Source organism: Pseudophryne corroboree, chromosome 12, assembly GCF_028390025.1.
Source record: "Pseudophryne corroboree isolate aPseCor3 chromosome 12, aPseCor3.hap2, whole genome shotgun sequence".
In the NCBI taxonomy this organism is placed as follows: domain Eukaryota; kingdom Metazoa; phylum Chordata; class Amphibia; order Anura; family Myobatrachidae; genus Pseudophryne; species Pseudophryne corroboree.
Window position 1 is genome coordinate 137,547,012 of NC_086455.1, and position 16,011 is coordinate 137,563,022.

Sequence of the window (16,011 nt, forward strand, 5' to 3'; positions counted from 1 at the left end):
AAGAAGTCCTTGCTGGTCCCAGCTCAGAACATGGTGCACCTAGAGGCGCTTTTGGACACACACAGTCAGAGACTGTTCCTGTCTCCAGACAAGGTTCTGAAAATCCAAGACAGGATAAGACACTTCATCCATCACCCTAGAGAGTCAATACACTCGGCAATGCAAGTACTTGGCATGATGGCGTCGACATTTGACATTGTGAAGTATGCTCAATTTCATTCCCGCCCTCTGCAATTAATAATTCTTGCCAAGTTGGATGGCCTGCCTCATCAGATCAGATCCCAAATGATCTCATTGACTCCAGAGGTTCATTCATTGCTGACCTGTTGGCTCCAGTACCAGCAATTGAGCAGGGGTTATCCTTTCTGGAACCCTGACTGGGTCCTCCTGATGACAGACGCCAGTCTGAGGGGATGGGGAGCAGTGTTGGAGCAACACTCTTTTCAGGGATGGTGGACCAAGGAAGAATCACTCCTCCTAATAAACATCCTAGAGCTCAGGGTGGTGTTCAATGCGTTGTCACTTGCCCTGCCTCTGGTACAGAACAGGCCAGTTTAGGTACGGTCAGATGATGCCTCTATAGTGGCATACATAAACCATCAAGGTGGCACTTGAAGCCGCATGGCTATGAAGAAAGTGTAAAAAATCCTTTGTTGGGCTGAACGCCATCTGCCAAGTATATCAGCAGTATTCATTCCAGGTGTCCTGAACTTGGAAGTGGACTACCTCAGTCGCCAGGCCATACATGCTGGAGAGTGGAGTCTTCATCCAGAAGTCTTTCAACTCCTAGTGGACAGGTGGGGTCTACCGGATGTGGATCTCATGACGTCTTGACACAATCACAAGGTTTGAGTCTTTGGATCTCGGACCAAAGACCTTCAAGCAGTGATCATGGATGCACTGGTGGTGTCATTGATCTTTTGGCTGCCTTCTGTGTTCCCTCCAGTGTCGCTCCTGCCCAGGGTTCTATGGAAGTTCAAACAGGAAGGATGAATGCTGCTTCTAGTCGCTCCAGGGAGGCCCAGGAGGCATTGGTTCTCAGACCTGCAGGGTCTATCGACATTGCATCCTCTTCTACTTCCTCAATGACCAGACCTCCTTGTACAGGGCCGTTGCCTCTACCCAGACCTGGACAGACTGACTTTGATGGCGTGGCTTTTGAAGCAACACTCCTGAGAGCCAAAGGATTTTCAGAGGCAGTTATTCAAACTATGTTGAAAGCCCGCAAACCGGCCTCTGCCTAGATTTATTACAGGGTTTGGAATTCTTAATTCATCTGGTGTGCTGAGAAGAATTACGATGTCCATAGATTCAGAGCTTCCAGGATACTGGCTTTTCTGCAAAGAGGGCTTGACTTAGGTCTTTGTCTGGCCTACCTCAAGGTTCATATATCTGCCTTGTCAGTATAGTTTCAAAAAAAAATTGCCTCTATACCTGATGTTCATACGTTCATTCAGGGCATTATTTAGATTCAGCCTCCCTATGTCTCTCCTGCGGCTCCATGGGATTTGTTTGTTGTGCTGAATGCCCTGCAAGACTTTATATTTGAATCTCTTGAATCGGTGGACCTCAAATGGCTCACAGCCAAGGTCCTGTTCTTGCTGGCTATTGCCTTTGCAAGAAGGGTGTCGGAATTGAGCGCTTTACCCTGTCGTCTGCCCTTTCTAATATTCCACCGGGACTGGGCAGTTCTACGAACTCACCCAGGTTATTTGCCTAACGTGGTGTCATCTTTTCACCTTAACCGCCTTTTTCTCTTCGGATTTGACTCCAAAGAATGTTCTTTGGATGTGGTTAGGGCTCTCCGTATATATGTGGAGAGGACTGCCTCCATCAGGAGGTCAGATGCCCTTTTTTTACTGTTTGGTTTTCACAAATGTGGCTGGCCTGCGAATAAGCAAACCTTGGACAGATGGATTAGAATGGTGATTGCACAAGCATATGCACAGACTGGACTCCCAGCTCCTGCTGCAGTTAAAGCCCATTATACGCAGTCTGTTGGACCTTCTTGGGCAGCATGCTGTGGCGCGTCCCCAGAACATTTGTGCAAGATGGCTACATGGTCTTCAGTGAACACATTCATTAGGTTCTATGCCTTTGATTCTTCCACCTCCCAGGATGATTCCTTTGAATGCCAGGTTCTCTTACCTGCTAGGGCACGACCCCTGCCTTGAGGAACTGCTTTAGGACATCCCCAATGTTTCCCTGTGGAAACCAAAGTACCCTGCTGCAGAAAAGAGTGATGGTAGACTCACCATTATTAACTCTCTTTCTGCAAAGTACATTGGGTTCCACAGGGTGCCAACCCTGATGCAACTAGCATCTTTGGGTTGTATGGCATTAGCCGCTGGTACCCTCCCCTGTCGTGAGATTTTGGTTCTATGTGACTAACATCTGCCTTCTCTTTTACCTGCTCCTGCATTGGACTGGATAACGAAACTTAGCTCTCAGTGCCTGGAGGCCCCAATGCATCCTGGGACAGTCATAGCTTTGCCTGATGGTGCCTCTGGAACAAGCTCTCACTCTACACCTGATGTTTCCCTGTGGAACCCAATGTACTTCGCAGAAAGAGAGTTAACAATGGTAAGTCTACCATAACTCTCCATATAATCACTATTTTTACAAATCAACTTTCGTAGATGTCTTCCTAAGGGGTATATTCAATTCATGTTGGATCCATTCCTTACAGAACGTATCTGACATGTGAGTATTCAATAATCGGCCAAACTTGAAAGATTTGGTCCATTCCCGACAATGCCAATCTGACTTTTTTTAAAGTCGGATTGACATTGTCGGAAACCGTGCTAAAGCCTGTCAGGTTTGGCCACGCTTTTGACAGTACACGTGGATTCCGACAATCCACATGTTTTCCGACAAGTCGGGAATTCACAATTTATCGGAAAATCTAAGCTGGCATTGAATAGGTCAGACACCCTTCCGACCTAAACAAGTAGGAAACTGCCATCTTTCTGACAAGACAGCAGTTTCTGACAATAACTGAATACACCCCTAAGTCTTCATGTAATAAGAATTAATAATAATAATGTTATTTATATAGCGCTCTTTCTCCAATAGGACTCAAGGCAGGGTCCTTTGGTGTCAGAAAGTAAAGTATTTAAAAATGAATGCCCTCAGGAGAGCTATTGGGAATTCCCATAATCAAAGAATGTGCATTACAGTACTTTATGTACTGTAGATCATTACAAGAATATTTGCATACAATCTAATCCTCTATACCAGTAGTTCTCAAACTGTGTGCCTAGGTACCATGGTGTTCCTAATGGCACTTGCAGGGGTGCCTTGGATAGGCAGTTCAGGAACAATTCAAATTATTTGTGTTCAAAGTAATAGGCAAAACCAGTGCTGGTGGCTGCCAATCATAAAATATATGGACAAACAGAAGCAAATACTGACCCTCACAACACAATTGAATCTAAGGATGACATGTAAACACAATTTATTTCATTTAATATTTATTTTTAAATTTCCCAATAAAAAAACTTTTAGCCAAGGGGTGCCGCAAAAAAAAGTATAGTTAGTCTTCTATTTCTCTGAGGTAGATAAATCCATATCATCTTACCCCTAATTTCCTTTAAAATGTTTATAAAAGTTTACATTGTATTTTGTCTTCTTATTGACTCCTTTATATTCTTCTTTTCAGAGACAAATGGAAGAGACAAATGAAACTTCTGTAAAAGAGTTCATCCTTTTGGGACTTACTAGCTTCCATCAGCTACAGATATTTCTTTTCATCGCATTTCTTATGTTCTACCTGTTTAGCTTTGTTGGTAACCTAAGCATTGTGGTTGTGGTTGTTGCTGATCATGGGCTTCATACTCCTATGTACTTTTTTTTGGGCAATCTCTCCTTTTTGGACTTTTTCTATGCAACTACAACAGTCCCAAAAATGTTGTCTGGTTTGCTTATAGAAGACAAAAAAATATCTTTTCAGGCCTGTATAGCCCAACTCCATTTCTTTCACTTCTTGGGTAGCACCGAGGCCATGCTTCTTATGTCAATGTCTTATGACAGATATGTTGCCATTTGTAACCCATTAAGATACCATGTTCTCATGGGTAGGACAGTATATATTCAGTTGGCCTTTATTTCCTGGCTTATTGGATTCTTGTACTCATTGTCTCATACAATTCTGACTTCCAGGTTGCCTTTCTGCAATATGAACAAAGTCACTCATTTTTATTGTGATATAAAACCTCTTCTAAAGTTGGCATGCACGGACACACATATAAATGAAAGCTTAGTGACCATAATCACTGGATCTGTAGCTGTTGGCACATTTATTTTAATTGTAATTTCATACACATTTATTGCAATCCATCTCCAGCACATTAAATCTGACCAAGGCAGGAATAAAGCCATCTCCACTTGCAGTTCTCACTTGATGGTTGTCCTTTTATATTATGGAACTGCCTTCTGCACATACTTGAGACCAGCCACTAAGGATGCACTGGAGCAGGATAGAATGACTGCCATCTTGTTTACAGTTATTACACCGGCCTTAAATCCTATGATTTATGCACTGCGGAACAAGGAAGTGAAGAGATCTCTTAGGAAAATGTTCTTAGTGTTGAAGTACAGGCACTCTGCGTTGCCTGTGTCTTTGTCCTAGAACATTCTGGGAACTAGGACTCAGTATGGCTTTTCCCACAATTATATAGCATTAGATGTGGGTAATTAATTACTTAACTGATGATTTTTCCCTTCAAAACCATTAATTTAGTTATTTGTTTAATTTTTTTAACATTTAATATAGTTTAAAAGTATTTTTTAAATATTTAAATATTATATTATGTAAATCAGCAGAATGGATCTCCTCATCAAAAACTGGGAGACACGGTGGACCATCACGGTCGCATGTGATCTGACCATGCCCGATAACTGGTTAAATTGCTAAAAAGCAATAAAATATATATTTTGCTGGGGAAATACAGGTCACAGCAAACCCTGTCATAATTAAAGTTTATGGGGATAATGGGGCTTGTAGTTCTACCAGGAAGAGCAAAGCCTGGAAAACAAGTTCCAAAATGCCCTGGCGTCCAGGGTCCATAGAATTTGTAGTCCATCTGTAAATAAAAACAGAAAAAAACAGCTATAAAACTCTCCAACATATTCCCCATTTTCCCAATTTATTACCTAATGTAAATCCAAATGTTGAACAAATCTATAAATAATGGACACCTCAATCCTATAACAAACACGGTAAGAATTGGTAATAGACTATGAAGTTACATAATTCTAATCACAAAATTCAACAATTTGCAAGATTTACAGAAAACACAAAACACTAACATAATATTGTCGGTTGAAAAAACTCAAACAATCCAGATTCTGGGATACAGTGTGTTAAATATGGAGACTGACACAGGACATTTCATAAAAGATAAGTTACAATAATGAAAACATGCAAGAAAGTAAAAAGTTATACCCAGTTACAATAATAGCTAGAACAATTTGGAATACTCTGCTCTTATCTCAGATGTTTTAAGATCTGTCCTAGATGATGACCATTGATAAAGTAGTTTAAATAATAAAGTTCAATTAAAACTTTTGTCGCAAGTTAAAAGCTGGAGGGGATTTGTAGAAGGCTAGAATCTGCTGAAGACAGACCTAGCTTCGATCAGAACTGATCTGCTATGTGTAAGTTTCTAGGCTTTATAGCCCTCCTGAAGGAATCTCCTAACATTGTCTTAAAATTTATTACATTCAGTGTCTGTGAAGTTGGGTGTAGTAGTGATTTGATTCACATAAGATGATTTATCTTATACATGACAACTGTCCTCTTTCACCCACTAATGAACACAATACCCCAAACAACTTACCGTGCCCAGACCATTGAGGGGGGTGGGCCGCTGCTGCGTGATATCACATGCAGCCGCTACAACCCAGGCAGTGATGAGTAGGTCCCTGCCAGCGCACAGGAGCTGCACTTGCTGGGAGCTACTCTTCCAGTACAAAACATGCGAACTAGCCCTGCGCGTCCCGTCCCCCCCTCTCCGCATGTCTGAAGACTGATCGTAGATGTGATAAATTTATCACATCTACGATCAGGTCTGAATTAGGCCCTGCTTATGTCCTTCACACTAGGTCAAATGTGAAAGACAACTTTGGAGCTATATTTCTAACTGGAGCCTACATGTCTACAAAAGCACTTATCCTAATAAAAAGTACATATATAAATCAATGAAGTTATACATATACAAAATGGAGTTATACATGAACAATATGGCGTCAAAAAGTAGTTAAAAATATCATCCCATACACATAACCCCTATAGTTTCCCCGTACTCAGTCAATTTTGAAGTACACTCCACTGGACATGTGTTCCAGGCATTCTTGGAGAAGTGAGATGAGGTGCTTCTTTGAGTTCTTGAGTAATTAGATATTTATTTTTTAGTTATCAGCATTTATTTTTATAGCGTTAGTATATTCCATTGTGCTTTACAGTATGAATGAAAACAATAATTAAATGAGACTGGCTAATAACATACAGACTTAGAGGTAAGAGGGCCCTGCCTGCAAGCTTAAAATCTACGGGGAAATAGGAATTTCATAGATAGGGATAGGTGCTACACAGTGCAAATTGGTCCAACCACATTGCAGAGAATCTTGGTGAGATGCAAGATCCAGTCACACAGCAATGTTGAACTGGAATGAGTGAGTGTAAAAAGAGAACATATGTAAAGATACAGTATGTGTGGACTGTCTAGAATAGACATTGTTAGTAGAATAGTTTATGGAGTTTATGTGGGTTGTTCTGGGATTTGATAAACTGTCTGTAGGGGAATGCTTTAAGCAGGTTTGGAAATGAAAGTGCTATTGTGAGTGGAAGGGCATTCCACAGAGCGCAGAGCGGGTGTAGCCTGAAAAAAAAGTCCTGTTAATGGGAATAGGAGCAGGTATTGAGTGTGGATAAGAGAAACTGATATTGCACAGAATGGAGGGTGAGCTGGTTAATACGATATTTCGAGAAAAGAAAAGAGATATACTGTATGTTGTAGTGTGGTTGATAACAGTATGTGCAAGCAGATTTTTTTTTATATTGAATTAGGTAAAAAAACAGGTAAGCAATATAAAGAATGACAAAGTGGAACATTAAAAATAGATTGTAGGAGTTGAAAGTCTGTTTAAGAGACGACCAGAAAGATGTTGGAGATAATGACTGCCTGAATTAAAGTTTTTCAGGTGTCTTATGTAAAATAGCGGCAGAGTCTGTATTAGGGATCGCCTGTATAATTTATTAATTAGAGTATTCCCCCATACAAAAACTGGTACATGACATATTTATTTAAAATAAAATGTATGTATATATATATATATATATATAAAAGCACTTGAATAAAATGGATATCAGTCCATACGGCATATGCTCATTACTGACAACAAAACATAGTAGGCTCCGGTTCCATAAAAAGCCACATATATGAGTAATGACGGATTTTATGATTTAGCAGGTCATCAGTATGTATTTTTCAGTTGTAGTTCTCTAGCCAGTGGTATGCTACTACTTCCCGCTCCTGATGTTATAGCTCACCATCTGTATGCACAAGCCATCCTGAGTGTGAAGTCTCTGTTGCTCTGTTGAGCTGTTGCTCTGTTGAGCTGGTTGGCTAAAGGTGGGTAATTGCAGATGCTGTGTGATGGGAAATGGAAGGGAGGCCACAGCTGCACTCTGCTATCTGTCGTATTGTGCGCTGTCAATAGGCAGAGGGATCTCGGATCAGAAAAGGAAATGCCGTCCGTCCTTAATGCGTTTCTCTGCCGTTCAGCTCTGGCAGTTTCTTCAGAAGGACAGGTAAGGTAGTTACATCTCCTTCTGAAGAAACTGCCACAGCTGAACAGCAAAGAAACTTGTTAAGGATTGATTGCATTTCTTTTGACAGCGCACAATACATGCTTCATATATATGGCTTTTTATGGAACCAGAGTCTACTATGTTGTGTTGTTGGTAATGAGCATATGCCGTATGGACTGATATCCATTTTATTCAAGTGTTTTTTTTTATATATACATTTTTTATAAATATGTAATTTACCAGTGTGTTTTGAATGGAAGAATACTCTAATTAATAAATTATACAAGCGCTATTTAATTGAGTAATCTGTATTACTCGTTCTTCTGTTAATTATATGTGACCTGCTATGTCAGCTGGAAGCTGCTTCTTTTGAGCACTACTAATGTGGAGCTGTTTTATTTTTTGGCTGAAATACAGTAACTCGTTTGTTTGGGTCCCTGCAAAACAAGCTGCCAATGGTCTCAATGTACACACACTGGCTCTGTGTCACCATTGTCATCCTCAGAGGTCACCATTGTAATCATCATCCAAATCTTCACCAACATCAGTTTGTATATTGTCTTCTTCACTAAATATTAATTCATCACCGCTGGAATCCGTCATTATACTGTAGGTGCTTCTGTATTTTTTGGACATAATTGCCGGTAAAGGTCTTCCTTGTGGAATTGGAATTAATTTTGATGAACATCATCTTTTACACAATTTGGGGTCATAATCATCTATCTTAATCAATGAAAAGGTTTCTGGCTGTGCTGAAAACTCTTTCTGAGTACACACTGGAAAGTGGGCAACTTAAGAAAAGCAAAGCCAGTTTTTGCAAGGACCTCCAATTTGCCTTTTTTTCCTGTGAAAAAAGTGAAATGGACTGCCTGACATGCCTATTTCAGTACTACAGTATCACTAAAATAATCATCAACCATTCTTTTCATGGTGAGTCACTAATTGCAGGCAGTTCCTTCAGTCTGGATAAGATCTCAAAAGTTTTTGCTGACTGATATGCATCACCAAATAGATTTTTTTTCCTGACAGCCTAAGGTGCTGGAGAAACTGAAGGAGGAGATGTTGCCGTGTCACATTCTGCTTGAGCTGACAATTTGCTCAACAACAGCTCTTTGCATTTATTCAGCTTTGTGTCCTTTGGAAAGACAGAATGTATGACTTAAACCTAGGATCAAGTACCTTGCATCTTGGGAAAGCGAATGAAGGGCTTGATCTACAAGTCTGAAATGCTTAGCAGAATCACTTAATTTCAGCTTCTTCTTTAGCTTCACCAGCTGCTTTTCTAAGAATCTAATAAGAACAATTACCTGACTCAAGCTGGCAGTGTCAAAACTAACTTCACATGTGGCAACTTCAAAGGGTTTGAGAACCTTGCACAACATAGAAAGTATTCTCCACTGCACTTGAGTAAAATAGAACCTTCCTCCTTTCCCTACGTCACAGGCCATTGTGTAGAATTGGATGGCCTTACGCTTCTCCTATATCCGCTGAAGCATAGAAAGGGTAGAATTACATCTAGTTACTACCTATTGCTTCAGCTGATGGCAGGTAAAATTCAACAGTACTTGTAGGAGCTGCAATCTACAATCTCCACAGCTGGAGTGAAAGTACACCGATTACTGGGGTAGGGGGCGCATGTAGACTCCAAAATCCATGAGAATCCAATAGCAGGAGGATGATGTTTTGCCTTGTTATAGGATCTGAGTCAGGTGGGAAAGCCCAAGCTGAGCTCAGATCCCAGCTCATATCATAAAGATTGTGTGGGTGAAGTTCGCAGAGTACCGGACCCACTCATCTCTAGTCTGTATATGTTTCTTAGATGTACAGATTTAACCACACTCATTGTGGCTGCACCTAGTCATGGTTGTAACTAGGTTGCAGCAATGCACATGCATGCCACTAATACAATATTCTTTTTAACACTTTCACGGCTATCAGCCCTCCATCCACAGCCCAAGGATGGAGAGGACAGCATTGGGCTTCATGCCAGGCCCTTGGGTGCCTGGAGGGGGAACCCCTTTATTTAAGGGGTGCCCACACCCGCAGGGTTCCCCAGCCCGGGGTGACTAGTTGGGGGTTTGTGATGCTTTGCTGCAGGTATCACCTCCCTGGTTAGTGGAGTCCGGTGCTGGTTTCAAAAATACGGGGAACCCCTAATTCTTTTGTCCCTCATATTTTTGAAACCAGGACCAGTCCAAAAGTCTGGTGCTGGTTGTTTAAATATGGGGAGCCTCAGTCAATTTGTTCCCCGTGTTTTTGCAACCAGGACCGGCTAAGTAATAAAACATGACCAAAAACTGCATGTTTTTATTACTAAAGATCGCCAAAAATCACATGTGAATTCCATTTTAACCTTAAAATTTGCACCCTATTACATGTGTGATTTTTTGTAAAAAATCGCAAGTTACAAACGTGCGATTTGGTGCAATTTTTTAGATGCCTCTAGCCCATGATGTTGTAAGGTAAAACTTGCATCCCCAAGGAAAAAGTTTCATATTCAGACAAGTATTTTCAGGGACATACAGAAAAATGTTGTAGAAGCCCTTCTTTTATTCAATTAATTAAAATATGGTTTCTTAGGACTGGAGGAGCTGGAAAAAGAAACTTACATAGTGTGCCTCATTCTATTTATAAAATTAGTTATGAAAAATTAATTGTGTTCCCCATTTTGTAAAAATTAATTTATTTTTAGAATAATTAGACAATCCTCCATTACTTTTATCTCCATTAGAGATGAGCAGGTCCGGTTCTCCAGGAACTGGACCAACCCAAACTTCACCATCCGAGCTGGGATCTGAGTCCGGTTCAGGTTTTCCCGCCTTACTCAGATCCCAAAGCAAGTAGAAATATCATCATGTGGTCAGATTCTCGTAAGTTTTGGATTCTATAAAGGTGATTCCGCCATCTTACCTCCGGCTGTGGAGCTTGTATTGAAAGGACATGTCCGTGCACTGTCTATCCAGTTTGACTGGAGCGGTACACATGTCAAACCCTAATGCAGGTGTCCTAAGGAAAGCTCAAGGAGGACAGAATCACTGCACTAAAATATTAACATTTCCACAAGCGCACAGCACAACTATACATAATTCAAAGTATAATTTTACTTTAATATCTTGGAAGTCAAAGAAGGGAGATACACAACTATTTTGACTCCAACTTGATACCATATTATTTTTTCTGCATATTGGTAATTCTACTCCATAAAAGTTATTTGGGTGCTATGTGGCAGAATTAATGTGTTGTCCATGCAGGGATGCTACTGGTATTCTCTTCATCCATAAAGAGGTACTGTGTCTTCTAGGGGTACTCTCTCCATCCATAAAGGGGTGCTGTGTCCTCCATGGATACTATCTTCATCCATAAAGGGGTGCGGTATCCTCCAGGGGTGCTCTGTCAATTTAGGGGTACTCTTCCTCAGTTACAAGTACAGAATAAAAGCTAAATATCTAGTTTCCAAAAATATATATATTTTTGGTGATATACCCCAGTGTGCTCTACTATTATTTTTCTGACAGTGCCAGATAGACTGCAGTGTATAATCATATACATATTACAATGCTTTAGGTAGTCCGAGCTTTGTTGTACATAAAGGCGGTGCTGTGTCCTTCAGGGGTGCTCTGTCAATCTAGGGGTGCTCTGCCCTAGTAAGTAAACCACAGTGTTAGATTATTATTCCTGACAGGTATTGTGACAATGTAGGTAGTACATTTTTTGTACATACTGTATTGTGGTGTGTTTCATGTGTGTTTCATGTGTGTGGTTCTTTCATGTTTGTTTGATAAATATAGAGGATGGACAATTGGAGGAGAGCAGGGAGCACAAAGTAGTGCTGCAGGTGCTGTCACCAGTCATGATGATACAAGTCTGTCAAACTCATCTATTAAGACCAGTGCCCAAGGGCATAGAGATCTAAAGTCAGGCCATGTAAAATAAAAGAAGAAATTAAATTTTACAGTGGTAAAGAAAGAAACAGCAAAAGAAAATTACAGATGGAGCCACGCTAATCGTGGCTCTGTCTGTGCTTGAGTACACCCGCCTGGGCATGCCTGTCACTGCATCTGGGGCGATTACGCATCCGTGACATGCACATGCCCCATTCACTGGAATGGGAGCATCTCTATACACTCCCGGTGGGGCTAGGTGGACAGATCGCCTAGCCCCGCCGAGAGTGCACGTATGCAATGGAGCCACACTAGATGAGTGCAGCTCCATCTGAAGCTGCACAGAAACATGAAATTGGCAATATGCCATTCACCACATGAATTGGCAAGAAAATACTTAGGTCTTGACTTTCATTTACAAGTGGTCGTTCTGCAAATGTCAGCGAGGCATCTTCTGTGTTTCTTGACAATGCAAGAACTTTTCACTCTGAGACTATAACAGGTGTCAAAAAAAATGAAAACCACTGAATCAGTAGAACAAACTGCATTCAGAACCATTACATATTCCTGAGGAACACTAAGGTTTCCATGTTAGCTATGTGTGAGTCTGGTATTTCTCACACTGTCCTCATAGAGAAGCCTCTTTTGTCTCCTTCCACCATTTCTGTACCATCTGCACATGTGGGGAGCATTACAATTAAACATAGTGATAAGGACATAATAGAAATTGAGGATGCTTGTGTGGAAGTGGAACAGGATGAGTGGGATATGTGTATACTACTACTTTATAACATTAAAGATGAGGATGTTAATGATGTTGTTTGTGTAAGTCAGCCACAAGGGACTATAGTTCTTGCCCATGATAAAAAGACCCAAAAAAGGCACCTTTTGGGTGTGGGATTATTTTTACCCAAATCCTGACAATATTTGTGATGGCATCTGCTCCATTTGTGAGGCGAAAGTTAGTAGAGTTAGGGACATTAGCTATCTAGGCACGTCCTCCATGTTATGTCATTTGCGTCACGATCATGACATTTATTTTACAAGATTATAATGTAATTAACACCCTCATCATCAACCTCCTCACTAGTGATCAGAGGTAGTCCTTCCAAAAATTGTTTTGTGGGGGCTCAAACAAAGCAAGCACTTCAGCCACAAAGTGTCAATGTGCATGTCCTTTTTAATATCCATCATAGGGGAGGGAGTCCCAAGGACAATTCCATCTTGCATCACTTTTCTTTTCTGCCACTGCTGTGTGGCAATGTTTCATAGATGTGCTATAAGATGCTGTGTGTTTGTGCCACTGCTCTATCGGTTTGTAACCAGCCAGCTTGCTGCAGCCCATGGTTCAATATGTATGAAAACAATATTGTGAGTGGTGAGGTGGTCAAACTTGACTGTAAGTGACTGGAGCAACTGCAATCTCCTACATGCAGCTGCTGAATGGCGAAAATGTTGAATGCCAAATTTTTTGGGTCACAGACAGCATCTCCTGGATGTCCCTGTCATATTTAAGAAAAAAGTTGATTGTGTGAGCAAAATTTGCAACATGTTGGAATTCACCCAGCTGTAATGCTTTCACAATAGTTGTGGTGGTATCAAAAATCCCAAATCCTAAAAAGAGTCCAAGTTGGGTAAGCCCTTATTCTATGACATCCCTTTTTTTCTAATAGGTTGTCACTGGTATGCCTCTTAATTAAGCCAGTTAAACACAAAGTAGCCTGCCTCTGAATGAGCTGGTGTTGTTTGTTAGATACTAATGCTGCTGAAGGTGAATCATCCACCCAGTGGATATAGGCCCTCCTTCCGAGTTGATTGTCCGCTAGCTATTTTTTGCAGAGCAGCGATTAGATAGTTGCTGCCTCTAGGGGAGTGTATTTTCGCTTTGCTAGTGTGCGAACGCTTGTGCAGCCAAGTGGGACGAAAAAGTGTTTTGCTGTTTCTGAGTAGCTCTGGAGTTACTCAGCCCTTGCGATCACTTCAGCCTGTTCGGTCCCGGAATTGACGTCAGACACCCGCCCTGCAAATGCTTGGACACGCCTGCATTTTTTCTACCACTCCCAGAAAATGGTCTGTTGACACCCAAAAATGCCTTCTTCCTGTCAATCTCCTTGCGATTGGCTGTGCGAATGGATTCATCATTTAATCCATCGCCAAGCAATGATCTGCTTTGTACCCATACGATGCACATGCGCATTGTGGCGCATACGCATGCGCAGTAATAATCTGTTCGCTATGCCCGTGAAAAATGGCAGGGAGCAATCAACTCGATATGACCCCCATAGTCATGTAATGTTTACTTTGCCCACTACCGCCTGTCCGCATATCTGTGATTAAGTGGACAGTGGGTACAATGGCATTTGGTTGGCCAATAACTAGGTTAGTTTAATGTTCTAACTGGTATTGCTTGTCAAGTAAAATGGAACGTAGAGATGGAATTTGGAAACGGGGACACAAGACCTCAATTAACTGTCAAAAACCCTCAGCATTAATGGTGGATATTGGTCACAAATATAATACTGGCATACTTGCTTCCCCTTGCAAAGGATTGTTTAACAGTCATTTTATTTTAAATACTAGTCTTCTACTTCTGTGATGAAGACCCAGCACCAGCAAGCCTAATGCTGGAGGATTCTTCTGAGGAATCTTGGATAGGGGAGGAGTTTTCTAACCTTATCAAATTTGATTTATTTACTACCAGTTTTTTATATATCGCACACATATTCCACAGTACCCAACCCTCATTATCATCTTGATGATGAAGACTCATTTTAAGTGTAGTTTTTCTTTTTCTTAAAAAATAAATCAAATATGATTAAAATAAACATGGGGCATGTTTCACACACAAAAGCAAATTCCTTCTTTCAAATGCTTCAATGGACTGCAGCTACTAAAAACTGGGAACTGCAGATCAGCCTTTCTGCAGATAAAAACAAATTTGTCATCCAGAAATACACAGAGATATATTACAGCACTATTCCAATCTTAATTATGTAAAGCAGGGGTGGCCAACCAGTCAGAATCAAACAGCCAGAAAAGATCTGTAGTCAAGAGCAAGAGCCACTATCATGTGCACGAACAAAAATGGGGGCGTGGCATAGTTTTCACAAAGCCACACCCTATTTTTGTGTGCACACCTTTCGGTATGACGTTTGTAGGAGTATGACCTCATATCATAACCCCGTTTTTTCGTCATGTTGTACAGTGACACATACATATAATGCCCCAGTACAGTACATGTAAAAACGCCAAAAAATGGGTGCCTCCACAGTGCCAGATACATATATGTCCCACAGTGCCAGATACATATATGTCCCCAGTGCTGATACATATGTCCCCACAGTGCCTGCTATGCCCTCAGTGCCAGATATGCTCCCAGTGCTAGATACACATGTCCTCACAGTGCCTGCTATGCAACCAGTGCCTGCTATGCCCCCAGTACAGATACATGTGTCCCCACAGTGCCTTCTATGCCCCCAGTGCCAGATATGCCCCCAGTACAGATACATATGTCCCCACAGTGCCAGCTATGCCCCCAGTGCCAGATACACATGTTCCCACAGTGCCAGATATGCCCCCAGTGCAGATACATATGTCCCCACAGTGCCTGCTATGCCCTCAGTGCCAGATATGCATGTCCCCAGAGTGCTAGCAATGCCCCCAGTGCCAGATACACATGTCCCCACAGTGCCAGCTATGCCCCTGTGCCAGATATGCCCCCAATGCAGATACATATGTACCCACAGTGCCAGCTATGCCCCCAGTGCAGATACACATGTCCCCACAGTGCTTGCTATGCATCCAGTGCCAGATATGCCCCCAGTGCAGATACATATGTCCCCACAGTGCCAGCTATGCCCCCACTGCCAGATACACAAGTCCCCACAGTGCCAGCTATGCCCCAGTGCCAGATACATATGTTCCCACAGTGCCAGCTATGCCCCAGTGCCAGATATGCCCCCAGTGCAGATACATATGTCCCCACAGTGCCAGCTATGCCATCAGTGCCAGATACACATGTCCCCACAGTGCCAGATATGCCCTCAGTGCAGATACATATGTCCCCACAGTGCCAGCTATGCCATCAGTGCCAGATACATATGTCCCCACAGTGCCAGCTATGCCATCAGTGCCAGATACACATGTCCCCACAGTGCCAGCTATGCCCCCAGTGCCAGATATGCACCCAGTACAGACACATATGTCCCCACAGTGCCAGCTATGCCCCCAGTGCCAGATACACATGTTCCCACAGTGCCAGCTATGCTCCAGTGCCAGCTATGCCCCCAGTGCCAGATACATATGTCCCCACAGTGC

The 16,011-nt window shown here is 41.9% G+C and overlaps 1 protein-coding gene across 1 annotated transcript; it reads left to right on the forward strand.

Moving 5' to 3' along the window:
* Positions 1-3,667: 3,667 nt before the first annotated feature.
* On the forward strand, positions 3,668-4,630 carry LOC134979962 (olfactory receptor 12D1-like). The gene has a single exon (XM_063946566.1). The coding sequence runs from the start codon at positions 3,668-3,670 to the stop codon at positions 4,628-4,630; it is 963 nt and encodes a 320-aa protein (XP_063802636.1).
* Positions 4,631-16,011: the final 11,381 nt, after the last annotated feature.

Excerpts from the sequence above, each read along its gene's own strand:
- LOC134979962 (XM_063946566.1), top strand. The coding sequence starts at position 3,668 with ATGGAAGAGACAAATGAAACTTCTGTAAAAGAGTTCATCCTTTTGGGA.